Raw genomic sequence first — 18,261 nt, 5'->3', positions numbered from 1 at the left:
TAACCACAGCATGATTTCACCAGCTGTTTGAAAATAAACACCCCAATGCCCACTCATGGTCCTGTAGATCTTTTCTTATTAGAAGAGCATGAGGGGCGCCATTTGGGCCAGATGAACATTACAGGATTAGCTGTTTATCCAACATTAAAATGCCAGCTGAACTGCTCAAGCAACTTATATTTTGGAAGGGATCTCTTTCAGGAAGGAAGGCAGCTCAACTATCCCAAGAAAATCACCACAGATGGCAATTACACACGCCATCAACAGACAGGCAAAAATGGTGTCAAAACACCATCCTAGCTGCAAGTCTGGATTGCGACCCAGGCCAGGGCTGGTTCCTGGAAGCCTCTGCCAGTAACAAGTCATCTTCCTCAAGCAAACCAGACCTAAAAAGCAGGGATATATGAGCTAGAGTGAGGAGGATCCTTTAACTTAAATGGGACAGTCTTTGGTGCCAGGAAGTCATGAGGGTGTCCTGATGCTTATTGGTTCATAGCTTACAACATTGATAATTTCAGTCAGAATTTTTCCATAAAGGAAAAAATCTTATAAAACTGCCACTGTGTTTCTTCTCTGTGTTAGGTTATATCATCACTTAACAAGGCTCCCCATTTGCCTTCATCCTTTCAGTATCATATAAATGGCAAATAAATTATTCCAACAGTGAATAAATGTTGAAAGGTCCTCCTCTTAGTTTCAGTGATATCAAGGGCGGTCTTTGAAAGAGCATTTAGATTTGGAAAAGCTGCTAAATAAAGCAAAAACACACGGGCTCTTCATGTGAATTTTAATGGAAAGCATCAAACCGAAAAGTCAGCAAATTAACACACAAATCAAGCTGACACCACTCAGTGGGCCAGAGGGCTGACAAAAGGCTTCCACGGTTAGCCCACATAGGCTAAAACAGCAACCATGGCCATGTGTGTTTTTAGACTAAACACTGGAGCTTTCAGTCTTATTTTATTTCTTTTAAAGCTGTGTCAGGCAGATTTACACGGTGATTTGAAAATGTCAGTCCATGATGCCTTGCAGCATACCTTTGATAATGACTGCATTATTACCCAGAGCAGTGCTGATATATTGTAGCATATTCAAAATCTGATAACTTGCTTCAATTGAGAAAAGGTGCAGTTGCCAGCTCTTCCTTCATATGAATCAGAAACATAGGAGGGCTTTCAAGACTTCTGATTTCAATTTAAAAAAAAAAAAATTCAAGAGTTTTGTTCCACATTGTTCCTTGTGAAAGCGAATCCAGATGAAGCACCGGATCAGTTTGAAAGCCATTCAGCACCATTTCAGATAAACAATCAAATTCTTTCCCACCCTCAGAATACCACCAAAAGAAAGTCCAACACATATGTAAGTACAAGGAAAATCCTGACCTTAGCAAGTCATTAACAAAACTTATACTGGCATTAAGGAGTGCAGCATCTCATCTGTGATATTTACAATACCCCTAGAACCACTCAGATCCAGGATTTGAGAGTTCCAGCCAACTTCTACACAGCAATCTCCCTGGACAGCTGGCTGATAAATTTAGTTCCAGTATTCTACTATTCCAGTAGCTGAGGAAAGGAATTTGGGAAAGTAATTGGTGGTAATCAGCAATTAGATGACTTTTCCTGAGGCCTAAATCCTCATCATCTTCCCTGCTGCTTGCTCACAGAGGGAGATTTCAGCACAACAGACTACTGCTAATCTAATTTCAACCCTACCAGCCCTTTGAGTTTTTGAAGTCCCTTTGTTGTTTCAAATTGTTTTATTGCAATGTTGCAGATGGGTCGTAAGAAATCAAGAGGAGATCTATTTCAACCACATCATGTCTTAACTGTCATTTTGTTCTCTTAAAGCATATTTCAAGGTTCACAGGCAGAACATGGCAACTACTGGCAAAAGGACTTTAGTGCAAGTGCCTTGTCCTGCTCTCTTCTTCCTGCTCCATCACATTCACACACCTCTCCAAACTCTAAATCCATGCAGAGTCAGAAGTTTGTGTGGGCATCAAAGCCTGACTGTGAGAAATATGTTATGCTGACAAAGCACTTGATAATTTTTAAATTCCTGAATGGGAAAAGGAAAATCTTGAATTCAGCCACTGTTAGGATTTAAAAATACTGATAACCTTTTTGAATAAATGCCAGGAATTCCATATTGTCTAAGAAATAACCTTTGCCATTAACAGTTATCAAGCAGAATGTGTGAAACAGGTATATTTGTCCCAAACTCAGTCAACTACATCCCAATACAGGACTTGAAAAAATGACATCTACTGAAAGCAATATTAAAACAAAACAAAAACCAACCACGCACACACACAAAAACAACTACAAACCTCAAGAACAACAACACCACCACCACAAATCACCCCAACACTTTGAAGCCTCAAGCCTCTTCACAAGTATAAGAGAGAGGAAAAAATCAGTAAGGTAGTCACTGGGAAGTATCACAGAGAAACCCAAAACTTAACAGATTATAGGAGGATGGGAAGCAGGTAAGAAAAACAGACTAATGATGTTTGGAAACTACTTCAGCTAAAAAACAACAAATGGCTAGTTTGGCACAATTAACATATTTGCACACTAAAGAAATGATCTTGGGAAACAGAATGAAATAATAGGGTAGGAAATGAGACTGGATATTACAGAAGTAACAGAAACAGGACAGACTCATGACCAATCTCATTACTGAGGAACCTGTCCTATGCAAAAAACACTGAACATCAGTGTGATGAAGCAGTTCTGTGTTTTAGGGCTCTGATAAATGGAAGATAAAAAGTAAGACATAGCAGAGACTAGACTAGCCTAGGAAAAGAGAAATCTAACATTTGTGTCAAAGAAACGATGAAATTAGCTACCTTACTTAGCTGATATCAGGACAAATGTCCAAGAAAAAAAAAAATCTTGCATCACATGTAAAACTGGGATAAAATGCAAAGTACATTTATCAGAGAACATCACGTCAAATTGAGATGTAACCAACCAACAAATTAATTACAATACAAATGGATTTAACATAGCATTAATTGTGCCCTAACCATATTTGAGTGGGAATAGAGTGGGATTACAAGAATTGTAAGATACCTAAGAAACACCCAAAAACAGATGGCAGGTAATATGCAACAGAGAAGTACTAGTATATAAAAAGATAAGATAAACTAAGAGTGTTCTGTGTGCTTGTACATAGTTATAATACAAATTTTGGTAATAAATGGTGCCAAAACAGGTGCTGTCAGAAGCTGGTGGAACATCATTAATATGGAGAAAGAGCAGCCAGCAGATCTGGATTGCTTTGAGTATTGGACAAATGTAAGTAGGATGAAATTTATCAGTATAGAAATGATGCATTTTGGGGGTAGGGTAGCGCTATAAATGCAGAGTTAAAACCTGGAAATGACAAAAGAAGGAAATAATGTCTAGGCTTGTTCATTGTAAAAGAGCAGGTACAATTCCTTTCAAGTGACACAGTTGTAGTAAAAACAGAGGCCATAGAATGCTTCAATGTCTAGAGGCCATAGAAATGCCTCAATACAAAGCCTCTCCTTCCAGGAGTCTGCTCTGTGCAGCTCAAATCATTCCCGTTCCTGGAAGTTTAACTCAAAACTGTGATGCATGCACAGAGAGGACGCTATAACAATTAGGATGACAGAGAACTAAAGTTAGGAAAGCAAAACAGAAATGTCTGGCTTATATGGGCTCCCTGCATCAGCTGGTAAAAAAATGAGGTCTCTTTGAATACATAAAAAATATTTACATGAAAGTTCAACACTGGTACTACAACCAATGGGGATAAATAATACATGAATATATTTACACAAGACATTAAGAAACATCACTGTATCAATCAGTCTTCCAGTAGTGGAGGCAAACAAATATAACTTGCTCTAACGTGAGTTTTGATGAGTGTCTAATGAGCAGCTGCATAAATGTTCACAGGCTTAATTCAATATAAATGGACCACTTCAATCCTTTATTCCTATGGTAATTAATTTGTAAAAACACTGGTTGAATTCCACCTCCAACTTTCAAGAATTTAGAGCAGATCTCAAAAGAACTGCAGAATAATTTTGCCTACTTGTCAATTACAGAAAGTGCTGCTTGGTTCTGTTTTTGTTTTTATTAATAATTAATTGAATAAATAATTTTTTGCTAAATATGGAAACAGCAGCACTGAATATCAACATTTTCAGTGTTTTACCATATCAAATATACACAGTTCATAATACATGTACAAATGATGTCATGCACAATTATTGAAGGGAAGAAGTATTTCTGTTACTGGCAAAGCAGATCACTCAACACAGACATACTGTAGCAGAAATTACCAGCAAGTGATATTAAAGGTCTGTCAAAAATCTGGGTTTGAGTAGTAAAAGAAGGCTGAGTGGAACAGAAAGACTTTCACCTCAACAGTTAAACAAAAAGTCAACTGGGCAAACCACATTTGTAGACATTAAGACACAATTTACCAGTATGACTTTTTTTCCATTTGAAATTAATGTTGCAGTCTATGCAGTGCAATGCAGGCATTGCTTCAAGAATATAACTATTTTTCAAGATGGATTTACTGGTAGAAGTAATTTTTTTAAAATTAGAATCCAAAAGTGCTTATGCATCCAATAAAAATTTATGGATGAACAAGATGTTTAAAGAGCAAAGGTCAGAATTATCAATGCACTGTTCCAAACATCCAGGCCTTATTTTTTTCATATAACACTTAGTTAATTATCTCCATAGGGACAAGGAAACAAGTAAAGAGGAAAGTACATTTTGAGACCAACTGAGTAAATCCGTGGATGCTCTTCCAAGACTGCAGGAACCGCCAAATACATACAGCTTTTAACTTTGTTCAGTTTTATGCAAGAACACAGAGCTTCACTGGCTGGAATCCTTTTGCTGAGGTTCATTTTCCACTTGAAAGAATGAAGAATAAGAAACAATCCTGGCATGCTTATGCTCATAGACAAGATTTTTCAAGTCAGTAGAGGGCTGAAGAAATCCAGATAAATTGTTTTCCTTGTCCACAGTCTAAGCAACATAGACCTATCTCTCCCAGTAGCAATGCTGGACACTTCAGAGGAATGTAGAAAGCTCTTGTACTCCACAAAGCCAATTGGGCAACTGTGCTGCTAAGAGAGCTGGATATTTGACAGAATCAGAGCAATTGAGGAGGGCAGATGTTGCCCCTTATGTCTCCTTGTTAGTCTAATTTCCAGATGCTGTTATTGACTCAAAATACTTTTGTACTTCATGGGAAGCTTCAATAACAATATTTTAACAACAAGCACCAGGAAAATAATTCAGTCTCAACTTTTGTTTAGCTTACTTCAAAAGTCATCCAGCCTTTAAACTGTTAACAAAGAAAAGAAGAACATCAACTAATCCCTTGTTCTTTGGAGAGAAGGAAAGTAGGCCAGTATGGGATGCTGTTTGGCTGGCTTCTCCAGAATAAGGATCTGAAGAGCTCTAAACCTTACAGCAGACTGAAAACAGATGTCTCAGGCTTATTTCTAACAGCACACGTTCATTTCCTGCAAATGTGAGTCCATCTGTCCTGGGGTTTATGGTCACTTGTAGGCCTTTCCCTTTTTTTGTGGCAGAAACACCAGTACCCAGATAAGCCCATGGTCACAGGTGTGAGTACAAAGAGCAAGTCCAGGATAAATCCCTTTCGGGAGTCTGAGCAGTCCCTGAAGTACATCCCAAAGTACACTGCCACAAGGCAGGGGCAGGCTCCTGCTGCCTGCTCCCACAGCACTGTGCCATCAAGGAAGAGCTGTGATCAGCCCTGACTGATTCCCATTCCTCTTGCCACCTTAACAACATCTGCAGAACACAGGTATTGGAGGTCAGCCACTCTGCCCTGTCTGTCATAGGCTTTCTAGTATATCTCAAGACCGTGAGGGAGGCAAAGCCTGCCATATCTCACCTGAAGGTGTGTATTGCAGTGGCTTTCATGGAGCCACAGACAATGGTGACAACTATGCTAATGCTTAGCAAATTCTGCAATAGAGGCATATATCCAGAACAAAAAAAGCTGAACTGTATTTACTACTCAGCTAGCACTTGCCATGTGAGCTTGAACATCTACACCCAACTTGGCTTCAGTCCCATCAGCTGTAGCATTGAGTTGGTTATCCCAAAAGCAGTTTATTCTCTATCACTAGATGTGTATGGTGTCATTAAATCCTTGTTTTAACAGTGTTCCTATAGAGCCCAATTATATATGGACCAAGCCATAAGCTTGCTGCTTTAGCTTTCTCTCCTAATCAGCCTTAATTTTTTATTACAAAACGGAAGCCACACTTAAATATGAGTTCTGTTGACTATTCTTTTGAAATTCTTTTACATGCCTTCAAACAAATAAAACCTAATCAATTAGGTGGGACAAATATAACGAAAGCACTCTAATACAATCATCAAGATTTTCACTTCTAAGCATCTAAATCCAGACGTCTAAATATGACCCTAGTTATGATTTATGACTCCTAGACCATCTACAGTTTCATGTTTTCAAATACATCCTGAAGGCTTTGACAAATATATAGTTTAGGTGCTTCAATATGAGTTGATTTTTTTTTCTTTTATGTTCTTCAGAACTTTGTTTTTAAATGTTCTGGCCCTTCAAATGATTGTTTCCTTCTCTGTGTACTCCACCATTCAGTAGATTGTTAAGTCAGTATGCACAGAAAAGTAACAATCATATCTAGCTAATGTCTACAATACACTCTGATTGCCCTTCTAAATATTAAAGCAAATTTAAAGAAAAGAGAACTCCGTGAATAAACAGATGAGATCTTGTCTTCCAGAATTAAGCTTCCCAGGGGTTATCATCAATATTAAACTTCCAATTTAATACTGGCATATCAGAGTTTACCAAATACTCCTCAAAATCCTGAGTAAATATGCATAGGGGTGATTTTATTACTTAGTTTTTACCACTTCCACCAAGTTAATAAATGCAGAATCCAAGGCCAACTCCCAAACAGACAGTCTCCAGCCCTTAAAACTCAGTAACCCCTGGAAACAGTAATTCACTGTTTCTGCAAAAGGACGTGAAATCTACAAATTTGGCTGAATCATATCCAGAACACTTTAAACTTCTCACAGAAATGAATCAAGTTGTTTGTCTTAAAAATAACATTCCCGAAGGAATGTCAGGTGGCTTGTGCATGTCCTCATTTAGCCCTACGACATATGTTCTCAGACACTGAAGCACTTCATTGTGTTCTTGGCACACTGCCCCAGAGAGAAGGAGGTCATTGTTCTTCTTTGGTACACTATTCACAGAACTTATTATTTCTCTTATGATTTCTGGAAGACTTCTGCAGCTGAGAATATCCTAACAATCATTTTGGGTGGTAGCAATTAAATAGGGATGGAAAACATGATGATGTATGAGTATGTACATATGTAATTCACCACGTCTCTGGTGTAACGAGTCATCCTTGGTGAGCCTGAATGAAGAGGCTTACACAATTATACTTGGGCAAAAAAAGTATTGGGCAACCCACAGAGTTGTACTGAATTGCCATGTTCCACCTTCGGTTTTACACTTACAGATGTTGCAAGCAAACCAGCATCTATTTTATCTTCGGTTTAAATCCTTTGGCACACGCCCTTCTCAGTGACACTTTGGTCAATTTGGACACTTCTACATCACTTTCAGTCACTTTAAGTTTGTTCCCTCTCCTTTTTTTAACATAAGCAAATTCTAAAGTCCTTTCTGTGATTGTCAGACACAGAAAGCACATTACTTAGTGCCCGTATCCTCAACAGTGTTCCATCAAAGTGCAGGCGCCATGTGATCCCACTGCATGCCAGAATGAGCATCCCCCAACCCACACTAACCAAGTCTTCCTTGTGTAAAACACAGTCCTTGAGGCTGATCCACCCTACAATATGAAGATATCACAGCACACACTACAGCAAGTTCTATCTTATTTTCAACCAGGCTACTTCCCCACAGATATAAGAGAACAGCAATTGCAGTGGATTTCATTTTCTGAACTTGAAGTACTTTATTTTTCACCCAGATACAAAAAGGCTTAAGGGACCTGCTCCTATATTTTTAGCCACATCTTGATTGTCACAAAAGGAGAGTCTACTGTATAGTGGCGATTTTTTTTTAAAAAAAAACAACCTTCAAATTCAAAAATCAAAATATTTAGTTTCAAGACTGAGATGATACAATAGAACTCAATATCAGCAAAAAATAAAGAAAGCTTAGCGAGTAAAAAAAGTCTGGTGTTTATCTGAAAAAAACCCACCAAATAAATTTTAGCAGAGAACAGAAGATGGTAATACAATTACTTCTTTTGAGGAAGTTGCATCAGCATTTATAACTGATACTTTACAAATTTATATGTGTGTGTATAGATACTTCTTTTCTTTTTAATCAGCTTATTTCTACAGAGAAGGACTTTTGATCTAGTTATATCAGAACTGACTCACAGATGCTCAAAAACCAGAAGAAGCATTTCAACCTTTTCTGGACAATTTGTTTTGTTTGATATAAAATTGTTTGTTTAGAGACGTAAGAAACTGACTTCCTATTGCTACAGATTCCAGAAAATGAACAAGTAAAGTTAGTTGTGAAATCCCTCAAAACAATACCAGTTGCCAGTATATGTACAAGTAAATGTTATTTAAATTTTTAAGCCTTTCACTCTAAATAATTTTCTCTTGATTTAAACAGTATAAAAAAATTAGTAACAATATGGATTTTCATTAAACCTTTGCTTCAAAACTTCACTAATGTTTAACTGCACATCAATGTTTACCCCCAACTATCATGAACATCACTGAAATTGTCTAGAGAAAGCCACATTAACATAGGCTTTTCCTTATACTTTTATTAAGACAAAAAGACTTCATATTGAAGTTTATATAAGCTTTGCAGCATGACACTGGGAAATAATACAAATAATGAAATTAGATACTTATAGAACTTCTGCAAGGCCAACACTTGTGTTTACTTTTAAATTTTTAAGAATTGTCTTCAATTCTAATCACAACCAGACACAGAAGGAGACTTGGCCCCATGTTTATATTTCTGTGTTTTGGTTTATTTTATACAAAAAAAAGTTGATATGAAAATAATGAAAAAATTAAAACTTTATCCAAAAAAAATCAAGGATCATAGAAACACTAATGTCACACCAGTCTGTTCTTAAAAGTAACAGTAAGGTTTGCCAAATAGTCCTGCGCCCATGTGCCAACCACAATTTAATCAAAGAAAACATATTACCAACATATTTTTCTGTTTCCCATTGCTGCACAGGGTTCTGCGTTTCACTTCCATCTGCTAACTGTTTCACAGCAGTGAAGGGCAAAGTAGATGAGGTATGAGACACAAATACAATAGGTTTCACAATTTTATTAGGGTTTGAACCATTACTGATATTGTAGCACAAGAAACTATTTAGCATGCAGTACATTATTCACAGAACAAGGAGGGAAATTGAGACAAAAATACCTTTACTAATATTTTGAAAACTAACTTAAATTATTTTTGCAAGAATATGAAGTCTCAGAATTAGATATAAAGTAAAAAAAAAAAATCAACAAGAACTTAGTGTAAAATGTGGTATTTAGTACTTCAGAATGAGCTGACATTTTTCTTTAAACTTAAATCAAGAATGAGGACTCCCAATATTACACTTCTTTTTTTAAGGTAAATTCACACAACCCATAATTAAGTAGTCATAAACAATCAAACAAAAAACCCTAACTCAAACTAACCCACAACACTCAAAACAAATTTGAGGAACACTTGATCTGCTAAACAAGAATAGCTAAATGCCGCTTACAGTCACCTGCAGGGAATACTTTCCTAAAATATGGAGGGAGAAATTTTGCCTCCAAATAAAATTCTTGTAAGAGCGAGGCTACAGAATGTTCCCCAAGATTTTTTTTTTTTTTAATTTCAATACTATTCTGGGTAGTTGCAGTTTTGGATTAAAATGCTTACCTATTCTGCTTAAAATTTATTTTTGCTATGACTGCACTTCACATTATCAATCTCAGTCTCCTTCTATAACCACAGCATGCTTCCTTGAAGAATAGCGCAGGAATTGACTCCCAGGACCCCTTCCAAACCCATTCTCAAAAGTTGTGGCTGTTGTTGCAGTAGCAGAAGCCAGTGGGATTGCACATTCCAAACCCTTATTTTCATCTCTACAATTCAGATGAAGATTTGGTACTCCAAGGTACTTTTTCTTCAGACAGGATATGTAAATGACAAAGATGTTCAAGCATCCATTTTTAACTGTCTTCTCATCTCAAGTGGATTTGAGTGTGTGCATTTCCCAGAAAAAGAAATCCTGTACTTTGAAAAGCTGATCATTTTCTCCACAAGAGTGGTTAAGACCAGTGCAGAGTAACCAGACAGGCTGTGGAATTTAGTGGCCAGCGCTCAACCCACCATACTAATATTCAAAATCCAGCTGAACAAGGGGTACAGTCTATCTAGTCTAACTCTTAAGCTGTCCTTGATTTGACTAGCAGGTTGGACTAAAACTTCAGAGATCCCTTCCAATACAAGATTATTCTATAGTTCATCCCTACTTGTTGATATCCCTCATTCTGTGCTATGATGGAAGCAGTTATCAAAAAAGGCAAAATTCCTGCCAGACCTTATCAATCAACTTTGTATCATGTAATTCTTCCTCTGGAATGCACTTGATAAGAAAGGATAAATAGCTGTGCTCTCAAAATATGCTTTCTGCCACTGCCTTATCTTCTTTACCACCAAGCTTCTGCCACACAGTTGCCTCCACACCAACAGCTGTTCCCAAGCCCAGTAAGAACTCAATTCAATCTTCAACCTGCATAGGATTCACAGCAAAAACATAAATATTTGCTCCTCATAAATCACATGATTCTTTCAAATACAGGAACCTGTATGTGCTAGACAGGAAAAAAGGGCTGGATAAGTTGCAAATATGCATATGGATGTCTCTCTACGTGTAATTCCAGTTATTTTGAGGTGTGCTTGTTTTTTCTTTTGAGTAACTATTTTAAGCTCTCAAAGATGCTATTCTGAGGTGGGAGTGAAAAGAAAATGAACAGGCACAATATCCAGTTTGAAAGAAGTATAATGACTAGCACAAAGATGGATCCTCAGCTGGTGATGCTCCTAAACAACACTACATGCTAACACAATGTCACTTACTGATGAAAACTAAACTTCTGCTCATGAATGTCTCTCCATCTCAGCTACTGTGTCACATCACCTGAAAAACAGAGAACTTTGTTGGTAGGAATATGAGGATCCTTCATCTTTTCTGTTACATCTAGTGAGTTACAGAAATTTGAAAAGTTTAGCTGTTTAAGATACTCTTAAGCATGTTTAAGCATACTCTCTGCACATGTGGAGCTGGGAACATTTCTGTCCTAAACTGGCAAACCCAGATGACTATCAGAGGATGGGACCTATTTAGTTAGTTAGGTGAACCCTCAACAGGGTTGAAGCCCCGAACTTCAGCCTGTTGTAACAATGCAAAGTGAAATAGCCATAATATCAATGTCTTTCTACAATTCTCAATGTGGTAAATACTGTACAGAAACTATCTTCATCAACAGTACCAGAGAAAGCCTGGTATTATCCCCACAATACTCAAAGTACATTCCCCTGGAAATGCAAAGGCCTATACAGAAGCCTCCCAAATAGGAACATTTCCAAATTTTACAGAAACTTGACTTCAAAGTCTTCAAAAACTTTTAGCACACTGAGAAGCAAAAAGCCTTCCTGCCTCCAGGGGTGAATGATGCAACAAAACATCTGCTATATTGACCATCACTGAGGTTGGGAACATTTGCTTCAGGTCAAGACTATGTTTTTAGCTGCACTACAGGGAAAAACCTGTACACTACAGGAACTCACTATTGCAATATGCTGGAAAAAAATACACTTGGCTAGAAAGTCCCACACTGCAGGACTTCTCTTACTTTTAAAGAGACAAAGAGCAGATTAATTGAAGTTAAGAATTGGCTGTTCAGGGTCCAGGGTGTACAATGGAAGGAATTCAGGTCTGAGAAAAGCAGCATTCCCTCTCTCCTTGGAAAAATTTCCTAGAAGATCAGGGAGCCCTTGAAGAGGCAGTGTGAGACCCACTGTTAGACATTTGGGACACCTCAGGCTAAGCCAGGCCAGTTACAGTTGAGTTGGTAGAAGAAGCCACTCACTTCATGAGGCTGCCTGGAGGAGAACTTTGGCTGCTGCCTTACTGATCCTGCTACTTGTTCTCCCAAAGGATTTGGAGACCAGGTAAACAGGCATCAGAGAAACATAACAAGCATCCCAAGAATCAGTCTATAATACCATGTCTTCTCTGCAAAATGAGGAGTCATAGAGTCTCCAAACCCAGCTGAAATCCAGGTACCCATCACTTACAGAGACATGCTGCAGAATGGATTCAAATACCCCACAGACCACACTGAGCTCTGCAAATACCCCACAGACCACACTGAGCTCTGCTTCTTTCTACTCCCTTGCAAGGACTTCAAACTTAGGCTGGTGATGTCTCCATCACAAAATTGTCCTAATCGTTGGATTTTAGATAACCGAGATCAGACTTGCTTTATCTAGGAAGATATATATATATATATATAGATATAGATATAGATATATATAGATATAGATATATATATATATGTACTTACCCACCTTATTAGCTCATCATCTGGGCTGGTAGCTTTTATCCTTAAAATTTATTCCAGAAATTTAGAGTATTGAATATTGGTTTTGATATTCAATATTTTATTGAATATTTTTATATTGGTCTCATAAACAACAAATAGCATGTTAAACACTGTTGCAGTCCAATGCAACTCTTCATTAAAAAGAAAATAATGTACATTTTATGTGCTTTATGTTTTTTAAAGTATTGATCTACTGTATTGATCTTGTCCATTTTAAGCTACTGCTATAAACTCAAAATATTATTTCGTATTGTCACACTGGAATGTCAGCATCTTCCTATTTCCATCCAAACAAATAATTCAATTCAACCCATATAAACCACCCCATCTGAAAAAGTTACAGCACTCTTTTTTTACTTCACAAAGACTAAGGCTTTGCTAATTTTATAGTGAGTGTGATTTTTAAAACTGTGTTTGTACAATTCAAATGGAAAGAAACCAAATGGCTTTTCTCTTGCTAACAGGGGCTTGTGGAACAGCACACTGCACTTTGTTTCTGTTACTGTACCAGTGTTTCAACTTTCACCAATCTCCATGCCAGCAAAAAGACACAATAAAGGAATTCAGATTCAGTCAAGGTTTACTATGTTCTTTTCAAACAGAAGGGTAAGGGTGCTGCTAAAGCCACAGAAGAACATTTGTAGCAAAGGTTTTACCACTGCCAAATACTATGCTAATAGTAAAGCTTTCAAGGAGACAATAAGGCCCAGCCATGCTCAGAGGATGATTAAGATATGCACCAGACTAATGAAGAATGGAGCAGGAAATTCAGGAATGGAAAAAGCAGCAAACTCTCTGCTGCTCCAGGGAGGCTTCGTTACAGTCACTTACCAAGGAATGGGCAGAAGTAATCCCTTTCCAGTATTTACAATTTCACCCAAATTTAGCACAATGCTATAAATCTTGCCCAAAAGCTATTAAGACAATCTTTTCTTCCAAAGAGCTTTTCAAAGCGATATTTATTTCTTTAAATTAAATATATTTTAAATGCAAGGATTTTTATTATGTCAAAATAATTTACACCTATGTGTTTACACCTACTCAAGAGGCTATCTGACCAGAATTTGGCAAGTATTTACCAGCCCTCATCTGGGTACATAACACACAAATGCAAATACATCAGAGGAAAAATGGAGCTGATGTATTTCTTTAAAAGCGTTGTTTGTTGGCTTTTGGGTTTTTCGAAGTGTGTATGTATATAGATTGACATGAAATATTTTAATGCCTCTTTATTTAAATTACATCTAGAAAAGGACAGCTTCACCTATTTACATGCAAACAAATACTTCAGACATACCCATTACCACCTCCCTTGATACAACTAAAACAATGAATATGCAAATCAAGAACACCTGAAAGCAGAGCTCCAATCTACCCAGCTCAAAAAACGTAACCACAATTGTTGTATCCTTTATTTCTCTTTTTTCTCTTTCATCAGATCTCTTCTCCTCTTTTCCTGCTGATCTCAATGGAAAAATATGGAATTTCCAGTGGCCTACAGACATTTGAAGGTGCTGGAGAGAAGACATGTGTCCCCTTCTACAGTTTTCCTACTCTCCTTCATCTCAGGAGGAGGAAGACACATTCAGAAGATACCAGAAAGCAAAAGCTTGAGCTGTGTGTTCTCCCACAGCTGTCATTGCTCCTGCCACATGCAGGAGGCAGAGAAAGAGGAAAGCTGGTCATCAGGCACATGCCTTGCAGAGGAAAAGTGGAAGCTCATGAACAGAGCAATGAGCAGCCTTTCAAAGCTCAGAGAATAACAGAATTTCTTTTCCTTTCACTGAAAATACAGAAACAGGATGTGATTGAGTTTCCCATCATTGCAAAGGGCTCCCATGCTGCCAGTGTCACAAGTGATACAGGTTTTCAGGCAGGTGGCCACTGCAGGAGGGCTCAACTACACCAAATGGAATGCAAAGCTTTGCTTTCAAATGTAATTCACTCCTTATTTCCAGGGGAAAAACAAAAAAGCAAAAAAGAAGTACTAGGGAAAATACTCTTACCATCTGACACAGCTGGTCTTAGTAAAGAGAGTAAGAGGAAACTTTCATGCTAGAAAATCTCTGACATTTAATATCAGGGCCATAAAAAACTCAGAAAGTACCCTAAGTGTTGAGAAAAACAATGTGCAATCCACTGAGATCTTCCAACACAGGCAGAACCTGAGGTAAAATCATAAAAAACTCAAGTCCAAGCACAGTGAAAGCACTTCCCTTTTCTCCAGCCAGAGTTGCCTCATATCACAGCTGCAGTGGAAGGAGCCTTTCAATACACCACAGCAATCAGAACCAGAACAGGCCACTATGATTTTTTGCTTCTCAGCAAATGCCGCAATTGATAAACAGCACAATTTCCAGCTTCCCAACAAAAAAGCAAAATGTTCTGCAGCATGGTGAACAAGCAGTGAATGCTGTATACATGTCCATTTTAAGAAGTCATTTACCAATATGTGTCATTGCACAATATGACATCTGGGTGTGAGTTTCGGGTTTTCTGCATTTCTGCTCAGTAAGAAATGGTTTATTTTGGTGACTCAAGTGCCCCCCTCTCCTTGTTTCTTATTTTATCCCTGTTTATCATTTACAAGACTACCTCAAACTTTACTTCACCCTTTGAATTTCAACTACAAAGTTAACAACTGATTATGATTCTAGTGCAAGATAAATACACAATTTACAGCAGAACAAAATTCTGTGAATATTACTTTAATCTACATTTCAACAACAACAAAAAAAAAATCAGGAATTTGTTTCACCATCAACTCCTAATATTTCCATACAGCAGTGTATCAGGCTCCTGTATGCAAGACATTCAGTAAGTGTCAGCCACTGTGATTAAAAACTAGGTTACTGCAGCCTTCACTGGATACACAGGAAGGGGACACAGAGGAAAGGGTGGCTAATCTCATCATTCACACAAAGGAGCAAAGGTCAGAGATGGATCATTACCCCTTGAAGACAAGAAGCAATTACTTTTGTAACAAAGATGAATTTCAACATTAATAATAATAATAAGCATAATAATTGTTTTAAAGTGTATGTCACAGAAAAATAGTGGAGGCTTCTTAACATTATTATCGTGAGTACTCACACACATTAAAAACTTAAGATTTTATTGTTTACTGAACCTTCCCTGCTTCAGACAAATTTGTAATAGCCTTTTCTGAGCTACTCCTTTTCCACTTCTTTAAAACAGGTTACAACATTACTGTTACAGAAATCTAATATTTCTGATTAATAATCTATTAAATGCATACTCTAGGTATTTGCAAAAGCCATACAGTATCTTACAGTTGTAAGGAATTCATGACTTGGTTGTACATCTAATTCTACAATATCTTGGCAGTTTACTCTAGGGTCACAGATAAAAGTCTGTTACTCTTATTCCATGAGGACCCTTCTCTCTTGATGAAAAGTTCAGCAAGAAGTAGACCTAACAGTATGCATAAAACAAAAATATTGCTGTATAGAGCCAATACTGGTTTTTATATGCCTGATATATGAATTTCCATGTTTTACTGAGTATGGGACATGATGAGAATGAGGTTCTAAAAGAGGTATTGAAAGCCATTGTGTCTTAATCTGTTTCTCTAATATTTTGAAAAATTGAGGTTTAAAGTGTGTCCAGACATGGATTTCAGCTTAAACTTCCCTGAGCCAGGAAGTCTTAGCATAAACCTCATTACCTATGTAATGTAAATACTACCTAAATAATGCCATCCTATGCAAGAGCTGCACAACTTTCAGTTGCTATTTACAATGTCTGCTTTCAGGACACAAATCTTGCTAACTTTTTAAGAAAAAAATCCTCATGCTCTGTAAAATATAGACTAGTAGCATTGCTAACCATTTACATGCCTTTAAAACCCCCCCTTCTAGAACTCCAAAACTTTTCCATGGTTCTCAATCTTTTTAAGGTTGTTGTATTCTTTAAAAAAAATGTCTCTCCCTTATATACCAGAAAGATCCTAAGGTAGCCATGAAGGCCACCTGAAACCTGTTGACAAGGATGGGGAGGAACCAAGAATGGGTGGGTTTTGCCCAAGAGGGTGATGTGGAAAAAGATAAGCTGATATCTTTCACATTATTACTTTGTAAGGGAGACTATGTCACATTGCTCACCCATGCTCATCTTAATAGGTAAATTTTCTCTGCTTGCAGCCTCCACAAGGTGTCTCCTGGCCTCCATCACAGCTTCCTTTTGTTTGAGGTTCATGAAAGACTCCCAGAGAGCTTTGGCAGCTGGATCACTGTAAGAAAATGACACGACTATAGTAAACATTGCTTGAATAATGGAGTAAACTTACATCAACATTTATATTTTGAAATGAATGCTTCTACTTACTAATCTCTCAGGTAGGCAGGATACAAGCAAAAATAAAGTGATAAAATATTGATTATTCTTAGCAGAACAGTTGCTACAGTTTTACAGAAAAGCTAGATTTTTTTTGCTAGCATTTCAAAGCATTAGAATTCACATATAATAAATAAGCATGTCATTCTAAAAGTAACCACTAATGTACAACCATGAGAATATCAGAAACAGTCCAAACTTCTTCAGTTACTAAAATGCTATGGAAAGGATGGGCTCTAACATCCCCATGAGAGTTTATATCCCAAAGTTGGCACTCCCAATGCTGAAGGCTGTTGTCATAATTTTGATGAACTACTGTCACTTTGGGTTTCATGGATTCTCCATATATGAAATGAATAATTCATAGCAGAAATTAACTGTCCTTATGATTTCTGCAATTACAGATTTCCTTTTTGTTGTTGTTGCTGCTAAACTTAAATTAGGCATTTGTGTAGCTCATCTGAACTCAGTTCCCTGTCAGTCTTCTCCTTCCTCCAGGATACTGCAGTTGTTGCTTGTGTGAATGAATTCAGTGTTCTCTCAGTGGCAAGGGAGGACAGGGCAGGAAAATCCCTTGCTTGGGGCTAAAGCCACACATTGAGATTAATTATGATGATTTTTTTAATGTATTTTTTGTTTTAAAGGAAAAGCTTCCCTCTGTTTTCTCCTCAGGAGACATTTAACTCCTAAAGACATTTTGATAGCATTTACAACACGCTTACAAACATGCCAAAACAAGCTTTGTTTCATGGAAATAGAAATCCATAATAACTCATTTGATACCATTCCAGAGCAGCTGTTCTTATGTTCTGCTGCAACAGCAGGGCTGTATTTAGCAAATCTGTGATGTCTTCCAAACCAGGTAAGAGGATCACCAAGCCCCACTTGTGACATCCAAGCAACCCACATCCTTTGTCAAAGCCTGAGTGGGTGCAAGGACTGTGGGAAAAAGGTTGAGTTATCCTTCTTCTGAACAGATCACAAATGAATAGGAAGTGCAAATTTCACCCTACTGCCATGAGTGACTAATTAAAAAAATAAAAATCAGATGACCTAACACAGTCTTTCCATTTCTCTTTCATACAGTACCACTTGACCTCCTTCTAAACACAGAGGCAGCAGGCAGCACATCCCAAAAGCAGCTGGGGCACCTGCAGCAGCTCCCTCACCTCCATCATCAAGTGCGATCTGAGCACTGGTGCTG

The 18,261-nt window shown here is 37.6% G+C and overlaps 1 protein-coding gene across 1 annotated transcript in view; it reads right to left on the bottom strand.

Moving 5' to 3' along the window:
- The window catches only part of SCFD2 (sec1 family domain containing 2), a 186,644-nt gene that overhangs the window by 139,320 nt on the left and 29,063 nt on the right, over window positions 1-18,261 (bottom strand). Inside the window, exon 3 of the mRNA XM_063157282.1 lies at window positions 16,826-16,953. Within this exon, the coding sequence (XP_063013352.1) occupies window positions 16,826-16,953 (128 nt within the window). The remainder of the gene's footprint in view (window positions 1-16,825; window positions 16,954-18,261) is intronic.

The sequence above is a fragment of the Melospiza melodia genome, chromosome 5, assembly GCF_035770615.1.
Source record: "Melospiza melodia melodia isolate bMelMel2 chromosome 5, bMelMel2.pri, whole genome shotgun sequence".
NCBI classification, from domain to species: Eukaryota; Metazoa; Chordata; class Aves; order Passeriformes; family Passerellidae; genus Melospiza; species Melospiza melodia.
The sequence above is the reverse complement of the archived record's forward strand: the minus strand, read 5'-3'. Positions and strand labels throughout refer to the sequence as shown.